A 25,098-nucleotide genomic window follows, 5' to 3' on the forward strand; every position below is an offset into this window, starting at 1 on the left:
CTCCCCAAAGCAGAGTCTGGGGCAGAGCAGCCTCTGGGAGAGTTACCCGCAGAATCCCAGAATGGCTGGGGGTGGGAGGGAGCTCTGCAGGTCACCCAGTCCAACCCAGGCAGGGTCACCTGGAACAGGGATGGGTCTGGGTGAGTTTGGTCCCTGGGCAGCTGTCCCAGTGCTCTGCCACTCTCATGGAAAGAAGCTCTTCCCCATGGTGAGGTGGGACTCCTTGTGTGTTAGTTTATGGCTGCTGCCTCTTCTCCTGTCACGGGGCACACCAAAAACTGGCACACCTTGGAGATACTTGTATGGATTGATGAGATTCCCTCTCAGTCTTCTCCAGGCTAACCAGGCCCAGCTCCCACAGTCTCTCCTCGTGGGAGAGGTGTTCCAGACCCCTCATCACCCTCAGGTGATTGGTGGCGGGCAGGACAAGCAGCAACCGCCTTGTTTTTGCTGTGACAGCACAAACGTGCGGCTCGACCCCTGGCTGGCACAAGGGCTGCAGCTGTGCTCTGCTGCTGTCACCCTGCTGAGCAACTGCAGCCATGCCACCACCCCAGGGACCAGCTTCACAGGTCCTGCGTGCTGCAGGGGACACCCCAGCACCCAGGGACATTTCAGGCATGGACTGGATATTTTCAGGGAGCCATAAGAGGATGCAAACCAGCTGTTGTGTGCTTCTTGTTTCCCCTGTCGCTGCACCAGAATAGCTCCCACAGTGTTATCTGGTGTGATGATATCCTGAATACATTACTGAGGCTTTTCACATATTAATAGCAGACTGGTTATTTGTGATTTGTTGGGTGGGGTGGGTTTTTTTTTGTTGTTGAGGTCGAGGAGGGACAGGTGCAGCTGTCTGAAGTGCTGATAGCCAGTTGAAAAAGCACTGCTCCAAGAGATTTAGGTCTTCCTGTGCTCTGGTTCATGTGACAGGGTGGCAGCAGCAAACCAGGAGCACTCACAGCTGCTCTGGGCTCCCTTTGCTCCATGTCTGCTCTTTGGAGCTTTTTCTTTGCTTTTACTGCTTGTTGTGTTCTTGCCTCCTACTTTTATCTTTTTCTAAATCCTCATCAGTATTCTCCAAACCCATCACACTGTGCTCCTGTGTCTCCAGTTTTATCTCATTTTGTCTTGGTCTGGCTGTCTGCAGGCTCAAAAGGTTTGGGAGCATTTCTTGGTTTTTTGGCCCCTGTTCTGCAGGCTGGCCCAAGTAATGTAGATGTATCTCTTCTTGCAGCGTGGTGTTTTAAAATTCAGTTGAATTAGGTATCATTTCTTCTTTTGATGTAGGGAAATCCAGGGAATTAATAAATTATAATGGCACTGCTTGGTGTTTAAGGAATCCTTTCCATCTTCAAAGCGCTCTCTGCATGGTATTTCATTATTTATACTGTTAATTATATTAGTACTGGTAAGGAAAAAGCCCCTGAAATTGTCATTGATAAAAATACACTCTCAACAGGATTGGAATCCAGCACCTATATTGCAGCAGATAATTTGTCCAGTGAGGTGCAGAGTCTTGGAGAAGATGCCAGGGAGGTTTCCAGCAGTTCTTTGGGTCCTCCTCTATGTTTGGAACTGCATTGCCTGGGAGCTTTGAGGTGTCCTTGTGCCTGCTGGGTGAGCACCAACAAACTCATCTCACAGCAGGACAGATAGGTGGGATCCAGACTTTCCAAATTGGACACTTTAGGTCTGCTGCCAGGAATCCTAAGCTAAATGTTGAATTGTCCAAAGAGCTGGACACTGAGACCCGTGAAGTGCTTGGGAAACTCTCATATCCCAACAGATCAGGTGGTACTTTCCTGACTATTAACTAGATAATGAATTTTTTAAAACTCTGCAGGGAAGTGTTGGTTTTGATCCTCTACCTGGCAAAAGGAATTTAGAAGCAGCTGATTTGAGCCCACAGACAGGAGCCAGCCTGCTTGGGCTGTGATAGAAACCAGGGGAGGAGGAAGAGCAAAGAGGAGTTTTCTTACCACAGACCTGAGCATTTAAGTCTAAAAATGTGAATAAGGATGGCTCTGTGTTGACATTGTGCCATGAGGTTCCTTTGGTTATTATTTCATGGAGAAAATAATTTTCCTTTTTTAAAAGTTTTACTAAGCATGAGAGATCAGAGGTGAAGGCTTAGGAGAACCAAAGGATGGGGCACTGAGTCTGTCCCCTCCCTTCCCACTCCTGGTTACCCTGTGGCTGCCTTCCCTGCCAGCTTTCCAACACAGAGCTCTGCTGAAGCCAGCAGGATGAGTTAACTCCAGTGTAGGTGTTAGCTACAGCTTGGCACACACGTCACTTAACCTTCATTTCTTCCCTAACTGCACTATCAATCTGCTGGCAGAGATGATGTCAGGGTTTCTGTTCTGCAGCCCTGTGTGAGCCAGGGGAGAGCCAGCTGTGTTCCTGAGCAGGAATTACCAACCCTCTTTGCCTTGCCCAGGGGCTGTGCACCTTCTAAGGTCAGCATTGCCACTGATGTGGGAGAAATGCTTTTGGAAAGCAGGGCAGAGACCCAAGGAGGTTTTTTTTTTGGTAATATTTTTGACCATCCCACTATTTGCAGATTGATGTTCTTGAAGTGCCTGAGCAAGTGGCCTGGTTTTTCAGGATATTTTTTCTCTCATTAAGCGTCCTAATGGGCCTTTAAGGCACATTTCAGTATTTTATCATTATGCTTAACAGTTTTAGTAGTTAGCTGTAAATGTGCTCGTGGCAGTCAACTGTTAATCATCCTTCCTAAGTCCTGCCTAGCACTGTGAGTATATTGAGGTAAATCACTACACGGTGTAAATGAACAGCAAGGTCTGGTCTCCTTAGAAAAGAGGCTGGATGACTGGGCTGGGGCCTGTCCATCCTACCCAGGAGAACATCCTGTGTGGTGCCAGTTTAGCCCAGTGTTTGTCTATACAACAGGGACAGGGATTGTCTAGCTGCAAGCAGTGTTTCAGCTGAGAAACTGATCCTCCTCTTGCCCTTTTCTTGTGGAGGCAGCGTGGGATCGTGACCTCTGCGGGGAGGGAACGGAAGGGGGTCAAGCACGGCTGGTGGAAACCCTTGTGAATTAGCTGTGGGTGTTCCAGCTGGGTGCACTGATGGAGTGGTGGTGACAGCTGTTTCCAGATGTTTCAGGCTCTCTGCATGGCCAGAGTCTCCTCCGTGGTGTTTGGGAATACATGTGCCCAGGTAGAGCAAAGCCCAGGAGCGGCTTTGCCTCAAAGCCACCTCTGCTGCCTCAGCACCACCTGGGACCACCCTGCAGTGTGGGCAGTGTGAGCCTGATCACAGGGAAGTTTTCCAGAGATGTTGTACTCACCTGGGGCTCTTGGAGGTTGGATTGTGTTGCTGTTGGAGCTGATGATTGGCCCTGCATGGCCTCGTCTTTCAGCTGTGTTTTGGAAGCTGCTGAGTGACAAGTGCCAACACAGGGCCTGAGAAGCGTGTGGGAGGGAGGGGCTCTGTTGCAGTCCGTCTCTGTGGAGCTATTTGAGAGATGCTGTCAAGACAGGACGTGCCCTGTGCTGCATGGGCCTGGTTTCCAACTTGCTTTGCAGAATAACACCTCCTGGAAGCCGGATTCCTGCCAGGACTGCCGGTGCCGGAGCGGCGTTGTCACCTGCCAGCCTACAGTCTGCAGAGCCCCTCAGTGTGACTTCCAGAAGGTAAGGGCTGAGTGCCTGTGGCTGCCCAGAGCCAGGCACGGGCTCTGAGTCCCTGCACTCCTCCTTGGAGTGACAACACATTGTGGGGGAAGCCTTTGTCCTTTTGGCTGCAGCCAGAGGCCGGGTGTTGGAGCAGCTTGATCCCACAGGAAGCCCCTGAACTGGGCTCCAGCCTCCCAGCATGAGCCTCCCTTCCTTTGGAGGTGGGGCTGGGGCTCCCTGGAAGGTGCAGATGGGCACTTTCCACTCTGCTGAGCAACAACAGAGCTGAGATTGTCTGTCCTCCAGTTTCTTCTTCCTTGTGATGGTTGCTGAACTTTCCTTGTCTCCTGCTTGTTTTTGTCTGGGTCTTCGTTAATTTGCCATGGGATTGGCCTTGCATTAACATCTGGATTGCTGGGGTAGAGTGCACAAATAGCAGTGAAAAAGAGTGTTTTAAAGAGGCTGTCAGGATAATTATAAGGCTTTGTGAAGCAGGTTAAAATGTTTCCCAATATGACAGCACTAATGAGGAAATAATTTTGATTCTTACTGGTTTTCCCCATTATTATTGCTGTGTATTGATTAAAGCTAGACTGAACGAGTAGGAATTTTTGTGCTAAAGAGGAGGGAGATCAAGTGCTGTCATGGCACATGTAATAATGAGTGCACTAGATAAAATAATAAAAATCAGATAAATGAAAAGGTAGCTACTTTAAAGCTCATAAAGGGAAATAGGTTTATAGTGTCAAGCGAATCTGTGTGACTCCTCGACATGGGCAATCTCCAAGATAAAATGTTTAAGTGTTCCAAAAACATCTGGTCATTTAAACATTGAAAAGGATCACCAAGGATCTCAGAAGAAAAAAATCCTTTCATGCTTCAAGGCTAAACCACCGACAGAAAAGCAAGGTCAGAAATCATCGTCTTTCTCTATGGTTTATTTCTTATCTACTTATTATGAGATTTATGCAAATATGGCTGATCTTGTTTCAGCAACATCTGTCCCATGTTTCTCAGTGGCCTTTTATTGAAGAACCTTGAGTTTTGTTTTTCATTCCTTGAAAACTGGTTCAGCTGAAGAATACCCAGCTGTACTCTTGGGAGTGTAAATTCTGCTGTTATTTTGAGGGCACAATGTCAAACACACAAAGTGCTGTGCCACCTCTCAGAAAGGCAATGTAGTGCAGCAGCATTCTGTATTTCACCTGAAACCTCTCCTTTCTGAGCTGAGAGCACCAGGTCCAGCCAGGCCTCATGGCTTCACTTTCATTTTAGAGTCCCTGTTTGATGTCAGCTGCTTATTGGAATCCTGTCTCTTTTCAGGGAGAAGTGCTCCAAATAGCCTCCAACAAGTGCTGCCCCCAGTGTGCCTCCCGAGCCGAAGGATTCTGCCAGCACGAGGGACAGATCCACAGCGTGAGTGCCCTGCCCACTGCCTCAGCAGGGACCATCCTTACCTGCTTTTAGCTCCCTGTTTGCTGCAGCCAGTGGAGGCTGCTGAGCTGCTGTGCGGGGGAAGGATGGATCTCTGCATTTGTATCCTGTCACTGCCAGAGAGTAGAATTTAGCAGGAGTTTGGTCAGCAGGGTTTGCAGTTGCTGAGCAGTTGTGTGTCCTGCGTGGCTTAGTGGGAGAAATTCCCCCACTGATTCCTTCCCTTTGCTGTTTCTGTGCTTGGCTGAGGCAGTGCAGTAACATCAGAAGGGGAGCAAAGCACAGAGAGCTTGACATATTAGCTGTGCTCAGAGAAGCTTTCCTCTCAGCAGCCACCTATGCTGCCAGAGATTGATTGCTGCTCTGCCACCTGGGTTCTGTGTTCTGTAATCCTGAATTATTCGCAGAGCAGGTTCTGGGATGTGGTTTCACCCAGGGGGGCTGAAAGGCCAAAACAATCAGAATAAGTGTCTGGAGATGAGGAAAAAATCAAGATTCATGGGTAATAGTTAATGAATCATGTCAAACAACTGGCAAATGTAGAAAAATGACTTAACAGCAAACTCAAGTCCTATGTGTGGTCTCTTACAGACTTTTCTGTTTCACAAGAAGGAAGTCAGGTCCAAACTCAAGAAATATGCTAAAATGCCCAGACATATTTGCAGGGCTGTGCATATTGGAGGGCTGTGCTCTCCACACCTGAGATGGATGTTGAAACCCTCTGTTCCAGCATGAGGCATGGCCAGCATGAAGCTGGTACAAGCTAAACAAAATCTGGAACAGGAGGGGTAGCATACCCATCCTCTTCTCGTGTTTCTTTGTGCCTGTCATTTGGTGGCACTGTGTTTTATCATAATACATTACATTTCTTCTTGTGCTATTTCTGCATTTTCCTGTGCTGTTCTCCTGCTGCAGCTTTTGTCTTTTGGCTCTTTTTGAGCCTGTTCTTTGGGCAGGCATCCCCACAAAAAAAGGTACGGATGTATTCGTACCTCAATTGCATTTCACATCCCAATCCTGCTGCCACGTGGTCAGAAAACCACTTTTTATCAGTGCCAGGCCTCATCCTGGAGAGAGGAGGAGCTTGCAAGGGGACAAGGCTCATTTCCAGCTCTCACTGTGCCCTTGGTTGTGTTGTTGTGTTGTGTGCAGCATGGCACGCAGTGGGCCAGCTCGGCATGTGTGCGCTGCTCCTGCGCCCACGGGAAGGTGACCTGCAGCCCCAGGACCTGCCCAGCCCTCACCTGTGCCCAAGGGGAGCTGCAGGACACTGCCCAGGGCTCCTGCTGTCCCAGATGTGTGGGCCCTGGTGGTGAGTACTGTCTGAGCTCAGAACCTCCTTTTAGCCCCAAATCTGGAAAGCTTTTCTGTTTTTGTGCAGTTTTGTTGGGGACACACTGTGATAAATTCCCTTTCTCTCCTGCTGCCATCTTTACATTTTTAATGGCTTCACTCATGGGCCAAGAGGTGGGGGCAAGCTTTGAGCAGGGAGCAGATGTGCCTAATGTTGTCCTCATTTTGGAGATTAAAACGGGGAAAGAAACCTCAGGTATTCCCTGTGCACGTGGAGTGCAAGTTCCAGAAATGCTTCTTCAGCTGTTGGGTGCCTTTCCTTGTAGAGTCCCAGTGGGAGTGATGCATCCAGAGCTCTTAACTCACAAGCCCCTTGGAAACTGGGGGAATTGTTGCCCTCTTAACCTGCTTTGGCAGTTTGGAATTCTGAGATGCACAGGAGCTGTGTTTTAACTATGGGTGACAGAAAGGGATGAAAGGGCATTGGAAAATAAACCTCCTCCTTGTTTTCCTGTCCCTTAGAGCCTTGCTCCTTTGATGGCCACGTGTTCCAGGATGGAGAGGGCTGGAGCCTGGGTCAGTGCTCCAGGTGTGTCTGCAGGGATGGTGCAGCTCAGTGCTCCACAGCTTCCTGCCAGCCTCTGCTCTGCAGCCAGGTCAGCACCCTCCAGCCTTCTGGGAATGCTCCTCAGCACCTCCCTTCCTGTGGGCAGCGTGCATTTCTCATGCTGGGGAGCAAACCAGCAAGCAAAGCTCCTGGGTGACAAGTGGGTGGTTTGGAAAAGAGATATTTGCCCTGCAGAAATGGTGTGGAGTGACGGTGAAGCCTGTGTGTCTGTTCCCTAATACTTTCTTTCCTCATCATTTCATTTTTATCATCCCTTTGCTGGTTAATTAGGCAAAAATTATGTATAAAGAAGCTACTTTTTGTTTCCACTAAAAAAAAATTGATCTGAAGTTGATCAGGAAATGTTTTTGTTTTTGTTGGGTGAAGGAATGAAAACACAAGATTTATAATGGGGTTTAACTTTACAAATTTCAATGTTTGGTTTGCAGCTGGAAAGCTTGATCTGCAGATTTTGTTACTTTTTTTTTTTTGTACAAGAACTCTAGAAGTGCATTTGAGAGTAGTCAACTGTGGGTGAAATTCCCCTTTTGCCTTCAGAAAAACAAGGCAACTTGAGCTGAAAGAAAAGTCTCAGAGCAGTGTTCCTTCTGTCTCTGTGTTTAGAAAACAACAAAACTGGGAAGAGGAGTTAGGCAAGCTCATGGTTTTAGTCCAGTTAGGAGAGGAGGGACACTGCTGTCTCCAAGGTCTTTGCTGTGGACAAGTGATGAGTTTTTACCATTTATGCAGGGATCAACACAGCCAAAACCCTACAAGACTCTACACAGCATTAACACAGGGTTAGGAAAGGCAGCAAACTGTTCACAGTACTCCGGACTCAGGGCAAATCACTTAGATTTTGGAATTCTTGTTGTTGTGTTGAAGGGTGTGACTGTGCTCTTTGGATCTTTTTCATGGGGCCCATGGTACCCTGGTTTTGGGCCCCTTGGTGTACTCCTTTGCAGCAGCATGCCTGGAACTGCTTCCCTGGAAATCCTTGTCTCTGACCTTGACTTTATGTTTTAGGGACTGCCATTTTTCAAGTATTTTTGATATATCCAATGATGAATCCAGGAGCTCCCTGAATGAGAACTCTTCACTGAGAAAATCAAAAGCAGTACTGACAAACCTTTTTCTCTATTGATGCATTCCCAGCTTTCTGTTACTGGACAGATGTTTGGACAATTAACACTTTTTTTTTTTTGATAGATGAAACCCCACCTGTTAGTGTGTGTGTATGTGTGTGTGTTAATTGTGTTTTGCTTTGTCCTGAGATATTCCATTAGTATTCATTTACAAAGTACTGTGCATTAAAAGGAATTTTTGCCCGCTTTAGATCCCTCCTTTCCCACTCCAAGTGGGCTGGCGTTACCTGCTGAGCCATTGCACTAATGTTTAATCAGCTAATCATTAGGATTTAATTTATGGAATCAGGAGTGACTGGGTTGTTGCTGGGATGTATTTGAGAGTAATTGGGTAGCAGCATCCAAGTTAATGCAGCAGAAAGCCAGTTCTGATGGTGTTCCAGGCATTTCCTACCAAGGACATGTCCCACTGGAAGGGACATTAGCAGGGTGTGCAAAGAACCTGTTCTGATCTCAGCCAAACAAAAGATTTTCTTGCATGGGCCTTTATCTCTGTCCCTTCCTTTATTCTCCACTCCACAAAAGCCAAGACAAAAATTCTCCCAGGATTAAACTCTCATCTTCCATCTTTCTGATAACTTTGCTCTTCCCTAGGAGCTGAGGGAGAAGAATGCCAAAAATTCCAGTTGCATGCCACCAAAATACACAAAAAAGGTCCTTTAACTCTGCTGGAAAATTTTGCTTGGTAACTTTTGTGCAAAGTCTTCCACTGTTTCTTTGGGAACTCAGGGTTTGACTGATGAACAGTGCTGTTCCCAGCTGTAGGAACTGGGAGCAATGGAATTAGCCAGGTTTTGGATGGTTGGAGTTGAGGCACACAGGAAAATTAATATTGGTGTGAAGTGCCAGCATTTTCCAACATGATTTAAATCCATCATAAAAAAAATTGAAATTGGAAAAATCCAGTTTTAAGCAAAATTTAGCATCTGCACAGACAGTATGGATGGATTTAACTAAAACAGTGCAGATGCCTGAGAGGTGGTGAGTGTAAATCACACCTTCAAAACTTCAAAATGTGGCAATTCCAGAAAAAAAATTCTCTCATCCATCTCCTGCTTTATTGTGCTTCCCTGCAAGCTGTATAATTATTTTTTTCCTCTATATACCTGAATGTAAACACTTTATGTCATGTGTATGAATTTATCTGCATCTCTCCATCTATTCACACCTCAGCTGCCATCTAAATAAGCACAGAAAATGAGGTGGAGAAAACATCTTTAAAGCCTTTTACTCTGCTCCTGTGGGGCCAAAACGAAGCCCTGAGTGGCAGAGGGTTATCCCATGGATGCTAAATGCCTGGAATTCCAAGCACTGATGTTCATGCTTTCTTTCCCTTGTCTCTGCCTTCTGTTTAGGAGGAAGTCATGGTTCTGCCTCCTGGAAAATGCTGCCCAGAATGTGTCCCCAAGCCCTGCTCGGTGTCGGGAAGAACGTTCCAGGTGACTTGTGACAAACCACACCAAAACCACTCCCAATTTTTGGCACACCTCTCTTTTCCTTCTCCCCAGCCTCTGACTTTGTGCCAGCACTGATAGCTTACTACAAACACTGCTTTTTTCCCTCCTGGCAAGGCAGGAGAGCTGAAAGAAATCAGGACTTAATAAGAATTTGCTGGCCAAAGCAGATGAGGCACTTTCCTTCTGCATTTGTTTTGAAGGAGGAAAGCAGAAAGCACTGGTGGTCAAAGTATTTATAGCTTTCATTGTGTCATCTGGAATTAATTGAGTGCATTATTTAATGTATGTGGGATTTTCTGTCAATGATTCTTTTTGGCTAATAATAGTAGTTTAGGCCTCCCCAAAGCCACTAGCTTGCAATTAATGAGAAATACACATCCACAGTGTGATCTAGACCTCAGCCCTCTCCTTCCTGTTTGCTGAGCACGTAGAGATCAGCATTTTCTAAGGAAAGTTTATTATCTGATACAGACATGCAGAAGGAGCCATCATATTCCATAAGCAGCTCAGGTTTCTGAAAGGAATTTGGTTGTTTTCCAAGAGTGTTTAACAGCTCTATCCATGTTCTTTTTCAACAGCACGGGGAGCAGTGGCAAAAAAATGCCTGCATTACGTGTGTGTGTCAGAGAGGGGAAGTCAGGTGTCTGAGGGAGACCTGTGGCTCTGTCACCTGTGAGGAGGTACTGAAAAATCACCCACCTCTGAGAGCCCAGCTGCACTTCTGCTGTGCCAGGGGCCTCAGAGAGCCCTGCTCACGGCTGGGTGCTGTTTCCAGGGGCAGAGCAAGGTGCAGCGCCCTGGGAAGTGCTGTGAGGAGTGTGTATCTTCCAAAGGGAGCTGCTTGGATGGTGGCACCATCAGGTACCACGGGGAGATGTGGAACAGCACCCTCTGTGACTTCTGCATGTGCCAGGAGGGGGAAGTCACCTGCCAGGGAGCTGAGTGTGCCAAAGTGGAGTGTGCCAAGGTGAGAAAGGCTTTCTTCTCAAGGCTTGGGATCTTATTTTTTCCCCTCCCTTTTTTCTTGTTTCTCAGCTTGAGGCACTTGAAGAACCAGCCCTTGTTTTGTGCAATCCCCTCAAAAATATTTCACAGAGGATAGCAAACCTGGAATTTCCCATGCAAGTTTGCACAGTGGGCTTCCACTGTGAAGCAAATCCAGTTAATTTAACTTGGATTCCCTCTCATGCTGTGTCTGCCTGCTGTAGTGGAGGGTCAGACACACAGGGGATTCAGTGGTGATCACTGGACTTAACAGGAGCTGAACATGGGGAAAATGTGCAGGTCAGAGATGGTTTAAAGCCTAAGAAATGTCCCTTTTATCTTCATTCTGCATGCTGCAGTGGTCTTCAGGAAGGTAGTTGGACATGGAAGTCAGTGTTCTACTTTTCTTCATTTTTTCCATGTCACTCTCAGCATGGAAGTGAGGCTGGCAAGGTGTTTTATTCCCAGTGCTGTTTACTCCAAAACTAATACCCTCCCTGCCGGGTTATGTTATATTTGCTCTGCAGTGGATGTGCAAAATGCATTAGATTGGGTTGAATGCTTCCCCCACATGCTTTGAATTGGCTTTTTTTGTAGTGGGATTAGACTTCTGTGTTGTCTGTGACTGCACAGGCTGAGAGGATGGGATTGGTCATCTTGGAGAAGAGAACGCTTTGGGGTGACCTCATTGCAGTTTCCAGTACCTGAGGGGCTCCAAGAAACATGGAGAGACTTTTTGCAAGGGTCTGGAGTGACACAATAAGAGGTCATGGCTTCACACTGGAAGAAAGTAGGTTTAAATTGGATATTGGGAACAAATCCTTCCTGTGAGGGTGCTGAGGCCCTGGCACAGGTTGCCCACAGAAGCTGTGGCTGCCCCATTCCTAGAAGTGTCCAAGGCCATTTGTCCCTTCCAGCCCAAACCTTTCAGTGTTTCTGTGATCTGTTTCAATTGGTGGGTTCTTACCTGTTTTATGCCTACGGCTCCACAGTGTCAATGAGGAAAAGGGAAAGAATTGTGGCCTCCTGGGTTTTCTGCCTCAGTGGTGATGCTTTTCTGGTGACCCTGCCTGTGTGTGCTAACTCTTGAGCAGCAGCAGCAGCACCCTTGTGGTGTGTCTGAGGTCCAGCCAAAACCCAGCATAACGGTTTCACTGGATTAGCTTGTTTTAATGAGTGTTCAGAGGAGTAAAAACCCACACATGGGCTCCCAAATGGGACACAAAAGGGTGCACCAAGGCATAAAAGTGGATGTTCACCTGTGGCTGTGCCTTTGAAAGAGCCAAAATGCCCTGAGTGTGGGACCCAAAGTCACCCCTGGCGTGGTGCTGCTGCTGATCACGGGAGCTGAAACTGCTCAGAGAGATTTTGCTGGATGAAAAGTCGTGGTTGCCATAAAATCTCGTGCACTTGCAGCTGTCTGAGCGAGCTGCCTGCGTGCTCCTGGCTGTAAATTGGATCATTTACACTAATGATGATGGCCTGCTGTCAAGGCTCAGTGGGGAGGATTAGTTAATATTCATGCTCACATCTTGGGTACTGACAAAAAAAATCCACTGTTCAGAAAAGCCAGGGGTGTCTTGCAGAACAACAGCTGGAGATGTTAACATGTAGGTTCAAAACCCCTCAAGTCATGTTCAGTCCTGGTTTGCCTCAGTAGTGCAAGGTGTGCATTAATTAATTACAAGAAAATGTTTGCTTAGAAAACAATGCCATGTTTTCTTTCTCCTTTTTATTTTCCTTCTAAAGTTGCAGATCTGTTTGCTCAGGCACCTGCCTCAATAAACCAGAGCCAGTGTGAAGCCAGGAGCTCTTGGATTTCTCTCCTCACAAGGCGCTATTAATTTCCTGGTCACATCCTCCTACTGGAAGTGTAATGAGGCCACAGATAGGAACTGCAAGTGGTTCAGCTCCAAACCCTTTCAAACAAACTCGCCCGGCAAAGTGTCCGTGGTGATTCTGACCTAATCCTCAAAAAGCCATTTTCAGCAGGCTGTGAGCATGTTCTCCACCTGGAATATGATCAATCTCTCTGCAGCAAAGCCACACGTTATCTCCCACAGCCTCTCCCTTTTCTGAGCCTTGGCAGAGCAGCACAGCTGCATTTTTTTGGGGCTAGGCAAGCTGTGTTCCATGGATAGCTGCACCCAGTTTTCCTACAGCCTCTGTTTATGGATGTGGGTGGGGATGGCAGGGTTTACAGTACACAGCAGTGACATGAGATCCAAACCCTGCCAAAGGCATTTTGGAGTAATTGAAGAGCAGAGATGTATAGAAGCAGCAGGGAGAGATTTGGGCTGTGTGTGGTCCTCAGAGACTAGGAACCAGGTGGTTCCTCCTCTGTTTCCCTGCTCAGGAATGCCAGAGTGTGGCCTGGCTTAGGTGTTCTTCCTTGGTGACCCTAGCAATGACCAGTGCTGCTGCTGCCCTGTCTATGTCCCACACAAAGATTGAGTGTGCCAGTGTGGCACAGGGAAAATGATCCTGGAACAAACACCCAACTGGCATAAATCAGAAAAACTTACTGGTAATCCTGGAAACCAAAGCTGTTTCTTGTGAGCTATGTCCTGGTTCCCTAGGAAAAAGAAATCTCTCTCTTTTCTAAATATTCAGCTTCCACTTGGGCACAAAGAGTCGTAGTGAATTGGGGCACTTTATTCCTTTCTCCTGCTGCTAAATTCTTATCTTCAAACTGAAGTTATTTAAGTGGAATCTGCGGAGCTGTACAGTTGTGACAAAGAACAGGCTTTTTCCATCTGGGATAAATAGAGCATGTGCTTTGAAATTCTCTTGGGGAAGTAAAAGTAGAACATTGAAAAGGAAGGTAAGCCTCTATGCATTGAAGTCCTGAGGTTGGCCTGGTAAAATCCCAGTGATCCATGGGAGAAAGGGGGAGTATTTCTCTGTGGGATTTGAGGATGAGATAATGGCCTTAGCGCTGAATTCCGAGGCCTTTCCTGGGGTTTATTCTGCAGCTGCAATATTGGCCAAGCACGTTTTCCAACCTCTGCCTACAGAGGTGAAGTGGGATAGGGAGAAGATAAGATGAAATTAGATATTGGAGATTGCATTCCAGGGCAAGAGCTGTTCTGCCTCGGCATTCCACAGTGGTTTTGGCAGTGTTGATTCCGTTGGAATTGCTGCAACCTTTCTCTTCTTCACAGGGTGAAGAATTAATTCACTTAGAGGGGAAGTGCTGTCCTGAATGTATCTCCAGCCGTAGTGACTGTGTTTACAAAGAGCATACCAAAGCTGTGAGTACCCTTGTACAGGATTGCAGCAGGGAATAGTGAGTTCTGCTCACAAAGGTTTGGAGGGGCTGGCTCTCCCCCTCTGGTTCTGAGAAGGATATTATTTGCAAGTGTGGTAGCAAAATAATCCATTAATATAGTCTGCAGATTGCTTTTGCAGTTTGCAGAAACACTTGTGTGCATCTGCTGCAGAATTTCAGTTTTCCTTGGTCTCCTCTGTGCAGCTCAATCAATCATTTTCCTTTAATATTTAATATCCCTACTCAGAGGTTTCCTGCACATTTCATAATGATAGTTGATTTTAATCCTATCAAGCAGAAGCTACAGAGCTGGGGCAGTCTGTAGCTTTCTGCCAATGTATCCCACTGATTATAATCTTCACTGCAGCAGGAGCCCATTATTAATATTTTCAAGGAACTTCCCTCTGTAGTTAAAGAGAAAAGAGGGAACATTGATTTAAATATTAAGTTTAAATATGCCAGTAGTGGACTATTCATTGCCCTCACTGATGAGGGCTGGAGCTGACAGCTGCTCCTTGCCAACAAAAGTGGGAAATGGGAAATTTAATGTTGTGGGGGGCTATTTTTTTAGACACTGAGCCTTTCTTTGCTCAGATCCCTTTCTCTGCCCCAGGTGAGGTAAAACACTGAGGTGTGAGTTTTTTCCCAGTTGGTCGTGGCAGAAAAGCTTGGTGAGCCTTTGAATTGCCTGCTGTCTCCTTTCCGTGCCGTTCAGCGCCGGCCTGGCACAGGCGGCTTCCTGAAGGCCTGTTCTCCTGCAGGCCGCGCAGCGCTGGGCCGAGGGGCCGTGCCGCGAGTGCGAGTGCCGGGACGCGGCCGTGACCTGCTTCCAGCGCTCCTGCCTGCCCTGCCCGCCGGGCAGCCGGCCCCGGGAGGCCAAGGGACACTGCTGCCCCCGCTGCCAGCCAGGTACGGAGCCCTGCCTGCTTCTGGAACCCCTGCCGCCCTCCTTCCTTCCCCCGTCGCCGCTCTCATCCAGCCCCCAGTCTGCAGGCGCTGATTAACTCTACGGTTTAGCTCTTAGATAAGTTTGAGGCTCCCAGTGACTTCCCCTGAAATGTTTTGTCTTTTTTCTTCCACTGCTCCTTTCTTGAATCCTAGCGTGAGTTTTGGAGTTTATGGGCTCCTGATTATTTCTTGGGAGTGGGAAGAAAGACTGTGCGCACACTGTTAATGCCACAAGCTCACCCGAGGCTGACTGGCTGCCAGTTAATAATTGTTTGGAAAGACTAGCCTAGCCTTGGCCTATATGATAATTTTGCCTATAAATTCCTTTTTCTCCAGGATATTGTCATTCCCTTGGATTTACTTTTCATGGTTGGGAGGCTTTAGCTGTGGGTTGCTCGTTCTTTTTGGTAGCTCTTCTTGTTGCAGTCACATAACTTTGGTTTTATCAGGGTGCTCCAGTTAATGCTTTATCTCAGTAAAAAAGAAAATAGCTTCACAGTTTAATTGTGCTGGAGTGCCCGGGCACATTTGCCATCTTCTTGTTTTAAAGCTTGTTATTTGCTGCATGCTAATGGAAATGCAAAGCACTAGAGATAGAAAACTGAAGGAAACAGGCTTTAGAAAGTTCTGATGGAATTGTCCTGGATTTTTGAGACTAAACAGCATCTGCACAGGCTGCTGAGGAAGAGATAGATGATACAGTATTCTCAGCACCTCTCCCTTCTCCTTATCAAGAATTGCCTCTGTCTGCTGGTTATCCTTGAAAAAGTGGTCATTTAGCTTCCATCATGGTAGCATTTTGGAAAACCTAGGCTTTGGAGTCCTGGTATTGGACATTCAGAGCCAAGCCTGCATTTTTGTGTCCTGAAAGGTAACTGACAGTTTCCCTCATCCAAACCTACTCTTTTCCCTCTGTGTTTCTTCTGTCTTGCAGTGGTGGGGGATGAGAAATAAATGCAAAGTACAGCCTGCAGCAGTTTGATCTGTGAGCCCAGAACACCAGCCCCTGCTGCATCTGCTTCCATAAAGCCAGCAAAAATTGATTGCTGCTTCTCAGAGATGTGCTGGAAGGAAGAGGGCAGAGAGAACCCACTCCTTTTCAGCCAAGAGAAAGCAAAAAGCCCTGGGCACTGCTATATTTATGTTAAAACCAGCAAATATTCCCTCTCACTGAGAACCTTTGGCTTGGAGCCTCTCTGAGAACACTTGGCTGGGAGCAGAGGGGCTTTTTTGTAGCTAGAGAAAAATTGTTCTGTTCTGAATCTCTCCACTTACCTGTGGCCAGGAGATCCTTCTGTGGTGCTGGGGCATCAAGGTTTTTGTGTAGGGGTAGCAGTCTGCCAGCTGTGCTGTGATCTGGCATGGACACAGAGTCATGACTTACTGCAGGGTTTGGCTTTAGGAGTCTCAAATTCAGGTTGCTTCGGGCCATTGATTCCTGGTGACTTACAATTTTCACTGCTGAGAAACCATGTGGACAGTGAATATCCCTTTAATCAACTGCCTAGAAAATCTGAGTCTCTATAATGGCTCATCACATACTGAATAGAGCAATAAAACATTTAGCCCCTTTGAAATAATCTAGTGTATAAAAACCCACTCCAAAGCTAGCATACCACCCAGGGAAACAAGCCGTGAATTTCACTTGGGTTTCAGAGTTGCTTTCTTTTGCTCCTTCCTGGCTGCCAACACTGCTGTGTGTGTTGCCCCTGTGCCAGGTGGGTGCCACCCAGACTGTGTGAGCTGCTCCCAGGCCTCTGATCGCTGTGACTCCTGCCGGGACCCCAGGAAGCTGCTGCAGGACGGGCACTGCGTGGAGATGTGTGCAAGGGGCTTCTACCTGCACGGGGGGGCCTGCCTGGGTGAGTTCTGCAAGGGGCTGGACCCCCCTCCTCTGCTGCATGCTGTGCTTTGGGCTGTGGGATCCCATGGGCTCGTCCTGAACAGGTTGGGAAAGCATCCAGGCACGTGCTGTGCTGTATCCATGAGACCTTGGGAGGTTTCAGATGGAAGCAGAAGCAAATTCTTGAACTCTTGAGCTAAAATGAGGCAAAATAATCTCATTTTGTCAGACCGGGGGTGGGGGGGTCCTTCTGCATCAGGGATTTGGGATTGATTTTCCTTCTCTCTTTCCTTTCTCCTGGCAGCCTGCAATGAAACCTGCTCAGCCTGCAGCAATGGATTTGAGTGCTCCTCATGCCTGGCACCCCTGCTGCTGAAGGACGGGCAGTGTGTGCCTTCCTGTGGGGAGGGCTACGTCCAGGATCAGCTCCTCTGCACAGGTACCTCCGAGGACAAGGGGCTGCAGCCCTCTGGGATGGCAAAGCAGCAGCAAAACTTTACCTGGGCTATGAGAACCCTCTCTCTTGAGGCATCTGCTGTTGACATAGGTGTTAATGTTCACCCTTGAGTAAAGGAAGCAGTGAGTGAACAGAGAAACCAAGCCATGCAGGGTAACGTTGATCACTGCTTGCGGAAATATTCGTGACAATTCCTCAGTGGATCAGTTCTGTTGTGTGATTCTTTGACTTCAGTGCAGACTGCCTGTAAGTGCTCAGGATATGGTACTTTGATGTGTATAGAAAATTGCCTGCAGGGGTGGGGGATTGATAGAACTCAGGAAATACTTTCTGGGGAAGTTTCCTGCTTGGTTTTGCTGTTCACTCAGTCCATATCATGTGCTCTTCCTGGAAGTGCACTGAGCTCGCTGCTCTCAGGAAGCATTCTTACAAGGTAAATTAGTAGTTCTATAAAACACTGAGCACTGTCTAAATAATTTTTCTTAGCAGTTGGAAAGACTGAGAATAAGATTGGAAAGTTAGCTTTCTCTTTGATGGGACTATGACAGTGCTTTTATGAGCTTCCCTGGCTCCTTTGAAATACTTTAAACTCTTCCCAAACTGTAAAGCAGCTGCTTTTTCATCATGGCAGTTTAATTGTTTTCTCTAAAATTAACACTTTTCTCATCTTGATGTTGGCCTTTTTAGAAGGCTTCTAATTATTTCTGCAGTTCTGATTCAGCAGAGGGGTGGAGCAAATGCTTAACTTCTGAGCCATCGCTTCAATTTCTTTGGAGCTAACCCTCCTGCTCAGAATTAAATATAGGCTGAGGGCTTCTGGCACATTTCAGGGCAAAGCACTTTAGAGGGTAAGTCCAGCTTCCTTTTCTGAAGTGGCTTCCCTTGAAGAGCTGACTACTTGTTTCAGGTTGTGAAAGTCTGAAAAACCTCTGTCCTCCAGCAGCCACTACAGCCCAGGGTACCATTGTGGATGTATAAACAGACAAGAGAGACCCAGTCCAAAGGAATTTGTAGGCTTAAGTATCAAATAATCTTCTCCTTCATTTGGTTTTATTTTATCATTTACTTTCCACCTGCTGGTGGTGGTTTAATTGGCAGTGCCCATGTACTGCTGAAGGGGTAGGGAAAGGCTAATGTTTCATTTTATTGCTGGTTTGTAGATTACTGATTGTACACTCCATCCAAATTTGCAGTCACGCATGCTTGTGGCTGAATGTTGCTGGGAAAATTTGTTCCTCTTTCCTCAAGGGAATTGAACCAATTTGCTTTAGTTCTGCATGGCTGCATTTTCTGCATAAAGTTAAACCAGTGGAGAAAGTCTTAAGTTTCAGATGCTGTCCGTAATTCATGGCCATTCACTCTTTTCCTTGTATCCTCTTTATTGCTGCAAATCTCTAATCAGATTGTCGAGATGGGCCTCAGACTGCTCCAAAAGATTTTCCTCATAATGGTTTTAACATCTACAATAAGCATGGTCCAAAAGCACAGAAAGGATGAACTAGACTGTGTTAATTGCTGTAGCTCCAGTAAACTCCCTCTTGAGGAATTTGCTCTGGACTTGAAAGAGACTTAACACCAGGTTTCTTGCTCTAGCCTCTTGTTGGAACACTGTTGTCTGCATTGTAGAAAAACACAGTGAATTAGCCTTTCCTTTTGTTCATGTTTTATAACAGCTGGTTTAATTGAGTCTCTTTTGAATTTTTGATTACAGTTGTTTGATCTCTGCCCTATTTGAATCCTACACTGGGGTTGTTTCCTGCCCCCATCCCTCCACTTGCTTTTGTGAAGAATTAAAACCATTAAGAGAAAGTAGAGTTGAGAATAAAAGGTAATAAGTTCAGTTACGTAGCAGTGGGTTTAAAGTTCACGGTTGAGTTTGTGTCAGGCAGAGTGGTGGGCTCTCCCTTGGCAGAAACAGAACTCCCTTACCAAAGGCAAAGCAAAGGGAAGCAACAATAAACTATGTCAGCATGGTAGAATGGAAGGGCTCAAAGGAGTCACAGTGTTCAATGCTCTCACTGCATTTTTCTTACTTAATTATTTATGTTTTCAGGATTATTCAAAAGCCCAGGCAGAACTGGAGTGTTCCTGCTTTCATCTCCCAAAATGCCAATGTTGAAGTGTGTAACTTGACACTAACAGACCCTGCTCGCTCTGGAGCAAGGCACTTAGATTCCTGCTGCCTACATGTTGCTTTTCCCTGCTGTCCCTGGGCTGTGGGGGATGCTCCAGGATCCAGCACAGCTCAGCTGAGCTTGCCCAGCTCCCAGGGAGGAGTGCAGGGCAGAGGTGGCACAGATCCATGGCACCCCAAAGCCCAGCAGTGCCTTTGTGTTCTTACTGGAATACCACTGGCATTGCCCTCCTGTTGTGGTCACACCTGGGAGGGTTTCAGGTGTTTGCAGAAGTTTGGTGAGCTACAAAAGAAGCCCCTACAAATCCCAACTGGAAATAGTCAGGGGGGTGGAATCAGCTTCCTGGCTGCGCAGTCACTTCTGTTGATTTATTTTCACACAGCCACTTGGTTGCTGCAGGCAAAGATGTTTGAGCTGACAGTGGCTCATGGAATGCTTCCATTTCCCCCCTGTTCTTTCTGTGGACCTGGTGCCTGGCTGCTTGGGTGAGGAGCAGCTGCTGAGCCTGGCAAGGATCCAGTGCTGAGGGAGCCAAGGATTCCGGAGTCAGGGTGTGTAATCACAGAATCAGGGAACCACAGAATGGTTTGGGTTGGAAGAGACTATAAAGATTATTGTGTTTCAACTCCTCTGCTGTGGACACTTATCTCTATCCCAGGTTGTTCAGAGCTCCATCCAATCTGGCCTTAAACACTTCCAGGGATGGGGCAGCCACAGCTTCTCTGGGCAGCCTGTGCCAGGGCCTCACCCCCTCACAGAGCTTTGCCAAGGGCCAGCAAGAGCCAACTGGGAACTGTTCAAAAACCCAGCCAGGCTGCCAGCAGGGAAAAGTGTCTCCTGGAAAGGAGCAGCACATCTAGGGAAGAATTGAGAGCTTTGCAAATGGCTGTGAATGTTCAGATGTGCTGACATACTGAGGCAGGTTAACAGGCAGGGGTCCCAGCTGTGCACTGGGAAGTCTGCAATTAAAAGATCCAAGTCCTGGCACCCACTCTTTAAAAAATATGTTGAAAGTTAGAGTGAGCTCAGAGAGGAACAATACAGGTCTGGAAGGTGAAGTGAGGACATTTCACTGCTTAGAAATTTACAGCATGAACTCATACTCTGCAGTCAACTTTGAGAAATCATCCAAGCTGGAATGAGATGCAGGTTTTGTATCAGCAAGGGAAATTATCGACTGGAGCAGGAACTGTGCTCAAGCTCTGCCTTGGGATGGGATGGTTGGTGTTTGTGTGTTGGGATTGTGAGAGGAGGATCCTACCCAGTACAGGATGCCCAGGGTCCTTTTGAGACACCCCTCACATTGGGGTGCTCAGGAACCACACAGAGGAGCCACAGCATTCTGGAAAGATCAGGAAGGAGGTGCAGGGAAAGAAGATGCAGGAGGGTGAGAAGGACGAGAGCAAGCAGCTAATCAGGACAAGGAAAGGGAAAATAAACCAGGGTGGAAGTGTGGAGAAGGAGCATCCAGAATGCCCAAGGACCAAGGGCATGAGCTCAAATGTCCTGTGTCTTGCCGCCTGAACACTCCCTGTTCTAACCCCAGGTGTTCAGTTCCCTCTGTGGGAGATGGAGCTGATAGCTCTCCCCTGCCTAGGGCAGCAGGGAAATCCCCTGGGATGGGATGCTGTGCCCCTTTGTGCCATAGGACTCATGTATAATGTGCTCTCAGTGCTGTGGATGAGCTGCTGCTGTGCCTGCACGTCCCTGCATTGCGCTGATGCTGCTCACACATGAGTTTTTCTTGGGTGGCTGCAACTTCAGGGCAGTGTTGTCAGGACAAACATCAAGAAGTTCCCTTTTCTCCCACCTGCCACAGACTGGGAGCACAAGCATTGGGACATATTTGGGTGTAATTGAGGGAAAAAAAAAACCAAACAACCTTAACAGCTTCAAGAATTGTAATTTGCACTGTTCCTGCAACACTAGTAGCACAGGATTTGATAGGAGTCTGTGTCCCATATTTTCCCCAGGAATTACTCAGGCTGAGCATGTGAGGTTTCCTCATAAGTCAGTTCCTTCTGCACCTAGAAGGACAGCAGGAGTTGTTTCTAGAAGCAGGCTGGCTTGTTTTGCTTTCTGCCAAACCTTGACTGCAGCCCTGCAGCACAATTCTGTGCTTGTGCCTGGAGCTGGGTTACTGTCAGCAGCCACCCCGAGCATCTGAGTTTTAAGGAGCCTCTGATGGGATCTCTTCCTATTTCCCTTTGTGCTCCAGGGACTTTAGAGTGTTCCAGCACTCCTCCTGGGGTGGGAACAGCTACACCATCTTCTCTGCTCTGTGCTGCTGCCATATTCCAAAACGTACAAAACACAGCGGGGAGTTATCCTGCTGGGATGGCTTGGATGAAAGATTCCAACCTCAGAGCAGCAGTGGGTTGTGTTGGTTATTTTTCATCTTCTGTAGCAGTGAAAGGCTGAGCACACCTGAGAGGAAGGGCAGTGGTGCAGGCCCTGGGCTGTAAGGAGCTGCTTGGAGGGGGTTGTTGGCTAATCCTGCGCTTCTCTCCCCTGCAGCCTGCCATGAGTCCTGCTCCTCGTGCTGGGGAGCTGCTGAGAGCCACTGCCTGTCCTGCAGGGACCCATCACACGTGGTCCAAGCTGGGCTCTGCCTGGCCAGCTGTGCCCAGGGGTTCTTCCCAAAGGATGGTGTCTGCACTGGTAAATACCTGTGAGAGGAGTGCTCTGTGCAAGCAGCAATCAATATTTCATTTTGCTGTGCAGCAGCTGGGGCTTTATTCATGTCTGACAAGCCAGCTGCACCCTGAGCATTCATAGGGGATGAGGGAAGCTGCTGTTTGTTTGTGAGATTATTAATTCATTTGCACTAATCAGATGCTATAAGGTTTGAGGGGTTTTTCCTTGCTGAACAGCTTGAAAAGCTGGGCTCTTTCTGAGGGCTTGACAAATCCATTTGTCTGTGGAAAGAAAAATGGCCTTTGCCAGCAGCTTTCTGTAAATTTAATTATAATTCAGCATCACAGTAACTAATACCTGCACAGCAGATGTGCCTTGGGAGATGGGAAGGTTTGCTGGGAAAAAGGGAGAAGAGGTGGCTAGAGGGGATTAAAAGACATAAGTCAAACAGATCCTGAAAGGGAGAAAAAAGATCTCAGATAAGGAACCTGGCATTTGCCACATGGATTCCAGTCCAATCTGGATTGCTGTTGGCAGCCACCTCCAGCTGCTTGGGAGGACTGTCTATGGTCAGTCAGGGCTTGTTGGGCTTCAGGTGTGTGGCTCACACAGGTGTGTCTGGGCTACAGCTCAATAGAGAGAGCTTAAAAGCTGGAACATGGCAGCAAAATTGTTGCTGTTTGTGCTTATTCTCAAGGACCAGATTCCCCTTCATTTTGGTCAGTGTTTGTACCAGGCAGCTTTATTCACCTATGTTTTAAGTGTTCAGGCTTGAAATCTTAGAGCTGAAAATAATTTAGGCTGAAAAGGAAATTTAGCTCAGGTTTGGTTCTTATTGCCAGTGGTTTCTCAAAACCCCACAGTTGTTCCTTGAAGCCTCTGAGAGTCAGACCTTTCACCTTCTACCAAAAACCATACATTTTGATACCCAGCTGGAGAGCTGCTTTGTCTAGTGAAAAGAAACAGAAATTGTTTAAGTAAAATGCTTGACTCTTCTAAAACTCCAGCAGCATATTGCCTTAGGAAAGCCATGTCCTGTTTCATGGACAACAAGTCAGTTCACTTCAGAGCTGATTGCCTAGGACAATGTATGGACCACAGGAATTGATAAGAAAAATTATCATGCTGGAGTTCAGCTGCATTTTCCCACTTTGAAGAGAAGGTGGAGGGAGGAAATTATCATTTTTTTAAATCACCTTTCCCCCCCCCCTGCTTCCTTCCTGAACAGTCTGGTAACTGCTGCTTGTGAAAATGTATGGGGTGCTTTCCATCCATGGGGAGAGGCTGATGGCTTTGCTGTTCTTCTTCTCGTGGCAGCTTGTGGCCAGTTCTGTGAGAGGTGCTCTCCAGAGGCAGGCAGGTGTGTGAGCTGTGCTGCAGGGAAGCTGCTGCACCAGGGGGAGTGCCTCCCTCAGTGCCCACACGGACATTTCCCCAGCAGCACTGGAAGGTGCACAGGTAAGAGGGGTATTTTTGCAGGTAAGAGGGGTATTTTTGCCCTTTTCTAAGCTCTCGGGGCACCCCCCTTGTGTTGTCTGCTCTTCCTCAGTCATGGGGAAGGAATTTTGAGAGCACAGAAATGGGAGTGGGGACAGGGAATTTGACTTTTTCTGGTTGTTTTCTTTGGTTCCCTTGTGATGGATTGTCTCAAATAACCTCTCTTCCTTGCCAAACATGCTGAGGTACACATTCAAAACATCGTGTGAGCGAGAGTAATTACTGGTAGTGCTTATTAATACATGGGCACTTCTGCTCTCATTAGTTCACCTAGCTGAGTCTGACTCCAGCTGGGAGTTTTCTGCAGCTGGAGAAGGCTGTAGTCAGCAGCAGCACTACTCTGAAGGAGTGGAAATGGGAAGTTTCAGCTCTGTGCGCTCTGTTTCTCTGTCAGCTTGTCACGCTTCATGCTCCACATGCCAGGGACCTCTGGCCACTCACTGCACCTCCTGTTCCTTCCCTCTGGCCCTGCGCCAGGGCCAGTGCCTGGAAAGCTGTGGAGAGGGCTTTTACCAGGATCACAACATCTGCAAGGGTAAGCTCTGCACTTGGGATAAGTTCCCCAGCTGCTGTAAACCAAGTTTTGTTTTTCCTGTATCCTGTGCTGAACCAGTCAATGCTTGATTCCTGCCTTTCCTGCTGATTGTTTTCTGCTTTGAAAAAAAGTGAATTTTCCCACATACTTTCTGATTTCACACCCCCAGGATTTAGTGATTTCTGGGACTTTTTTTTTTTCCCTTCTCTGTGTACATTGCTGAAATAAATGTACATTGCTCCCAGGTTTTTTTCAACACTATTTAAGAGGTGGGTGAAATTCCACATATACCTGGTATGAAATTCCACATATACCTGATATGAAATTCCACATATACCTGATATGAAATTCCACACACATCTGGCTGATTTGCAAAGACTGAGGTCATCTTTGCAGTAGTGGGAAAAGAGAAAATTGGAAAGGTGAATTTCTTTTTTGTGTGAGCCCTTCACACAAAGGGCTTTTCTCCTGTCATTTCTTGCTGTCCCTCCTAATGAGATTGAGCTCACTGTAGCAGTTCCAGAAATTAAAGGAGAATTGGCTGTCTGTGGCCCAGGGCTGCAGTTTATTATTTGTTCACCAGCTTTGCTCAGGAAAAGAGCTGCTCCTTGGAGGTGTGGGGGAGCAGTGTCAAAGTGTTTTTCTCAAATCCTGTTCTGTTGTAGAGAGCAGGACCACATGCTGCTGAGACTTGTCTGTTGGGTCTCTGGGAAGCTGTCCATGCCCTTCTCCCTGGGAAAGCTGTGGCTCTGATGGCTCTGTCCCCCTGTGCCCAGGTTGCCACCCATCCTGCCACTCCTGCGCCGGCCCGGGGTCCGCGCAGTGCCTGCAGTGCCGGGCACCCCAGGATGTCCTGCAGCCTCACCTGCCTGGGGAAGGAGCTCTCCATGGCCTTTGCCTGCCCCTCTGCCCATCCCATTTCCATGTGGACAGCACAGGAGTCTGCAGAGGTGAGAGGGGCTGGTCAGAGCCCTGGGGTTTGGGTGTTATGGGGGAGCTTGTAGAGCATTTGATTTGTACAGCCCTGTGCTTGCCTCGTGACTGCCATGATTGTTTAAACTCTGTAACTTTCAAAATGACACATCCTAGTGCTTTTGAGGGAAAATGTAATCTACATAAGTCTCCTGACTAAAGGACTCAGGTACTTTCTTTTTGAATGCCTGTGTTCAAGCCTGCACAGCTCAGCTCCTTTCCATTGAAGCTGAGTATGTGAT

At 47.4% G+C, this 25,098-nt stretch overlaps 1 protein-coding gene across 1 annotated transcript in view; it reads left to right on the forward strand.

Annotated features, from left to right (window-relative positions):
- FRAS1 (Fraser extracellular matrix complex subunit 1) overlaps nucleotides 1-25,098 on the forward strand; it is a 105,474-nt gene that overhangs the window by 28,780 nt on the left and 51,596 nt on the right. The window contains exons 3-17 of the mRNA XM_058803272.1: nucleotides 3,552-3,659; nucleotides 4,965-5,057; nucleotides 6,228-6,387; nucleotides 6,891-7,024; nucleotides 9,476-9,559; nucleotides 10,156-10,257; nucleotides 10,353-10,544; nucleotides 13,726-13,815; nucleotides 14,594-14,741; nucleotides 16,499-16,642; nucleotides 16,928-17,062; nucleotides 21,733-21,876; nucleotides 23,170-23,310; nucleotides 23,744-23,884; nucleotides 24,661-24,834. Of these exons, the coding sequence (XP_058659255.1) occupies nucleotides 3,552-3,659; nucleotides 4,965-5,057; nucleotides 6,228-6,387; nucleotides 6,891-7,024; nucleotides 9,476-9,559; nucleotides 10,156-10,257; nucleotides 10,353-10,544; nucleotides 13,726-13,815; nucleotides 14,594-14,741; nucleotides 16,499-16,642; nucleotides 16,928-17,062; nucleotides 21,733-21,876; nucleotides 23,170-23,310; nucleotides 23,744-23,884; nucleotides 24,661-24,834 (1,990 nt within the window). The remainder of the gene's footprint in view (nucleotides 1-3,551; nucleotides 3,660-4,964; nucleotides 5,058-6,227; nucleotides 6,388-6,890; nucleotides 7,025-9,475; nucleotides 9,560-10,155; nucleotides 10,258-10,352; nucleotides 10,545-13,725; nucleotides 13,816-14,593; nucleotides 14,742-16,498; nucleotides 16,643-16,927; nucleotides 17,063-21,732; nucleotides 21,877-23,169; nucleotides 23,311-23,743; nucleotides 23,885-24,660; nucleotides 24,835-25,098) is intronic.

This window comes from Ammospiza caudacuta, chromosome 4 (genome assembly GCF_027887145.1).
Source record: "Ammospiza caudacuta isolate bAmmCau1 chromosome 4, bAmmCau1.pri, whole genome shotgun sequence".
Lineage (NCBI taxonomy): Eukaryota > Metazoa > Chordata > Aves > Passeriformes > Passerellidae > Ammospiza > Ammospiza caudacuta.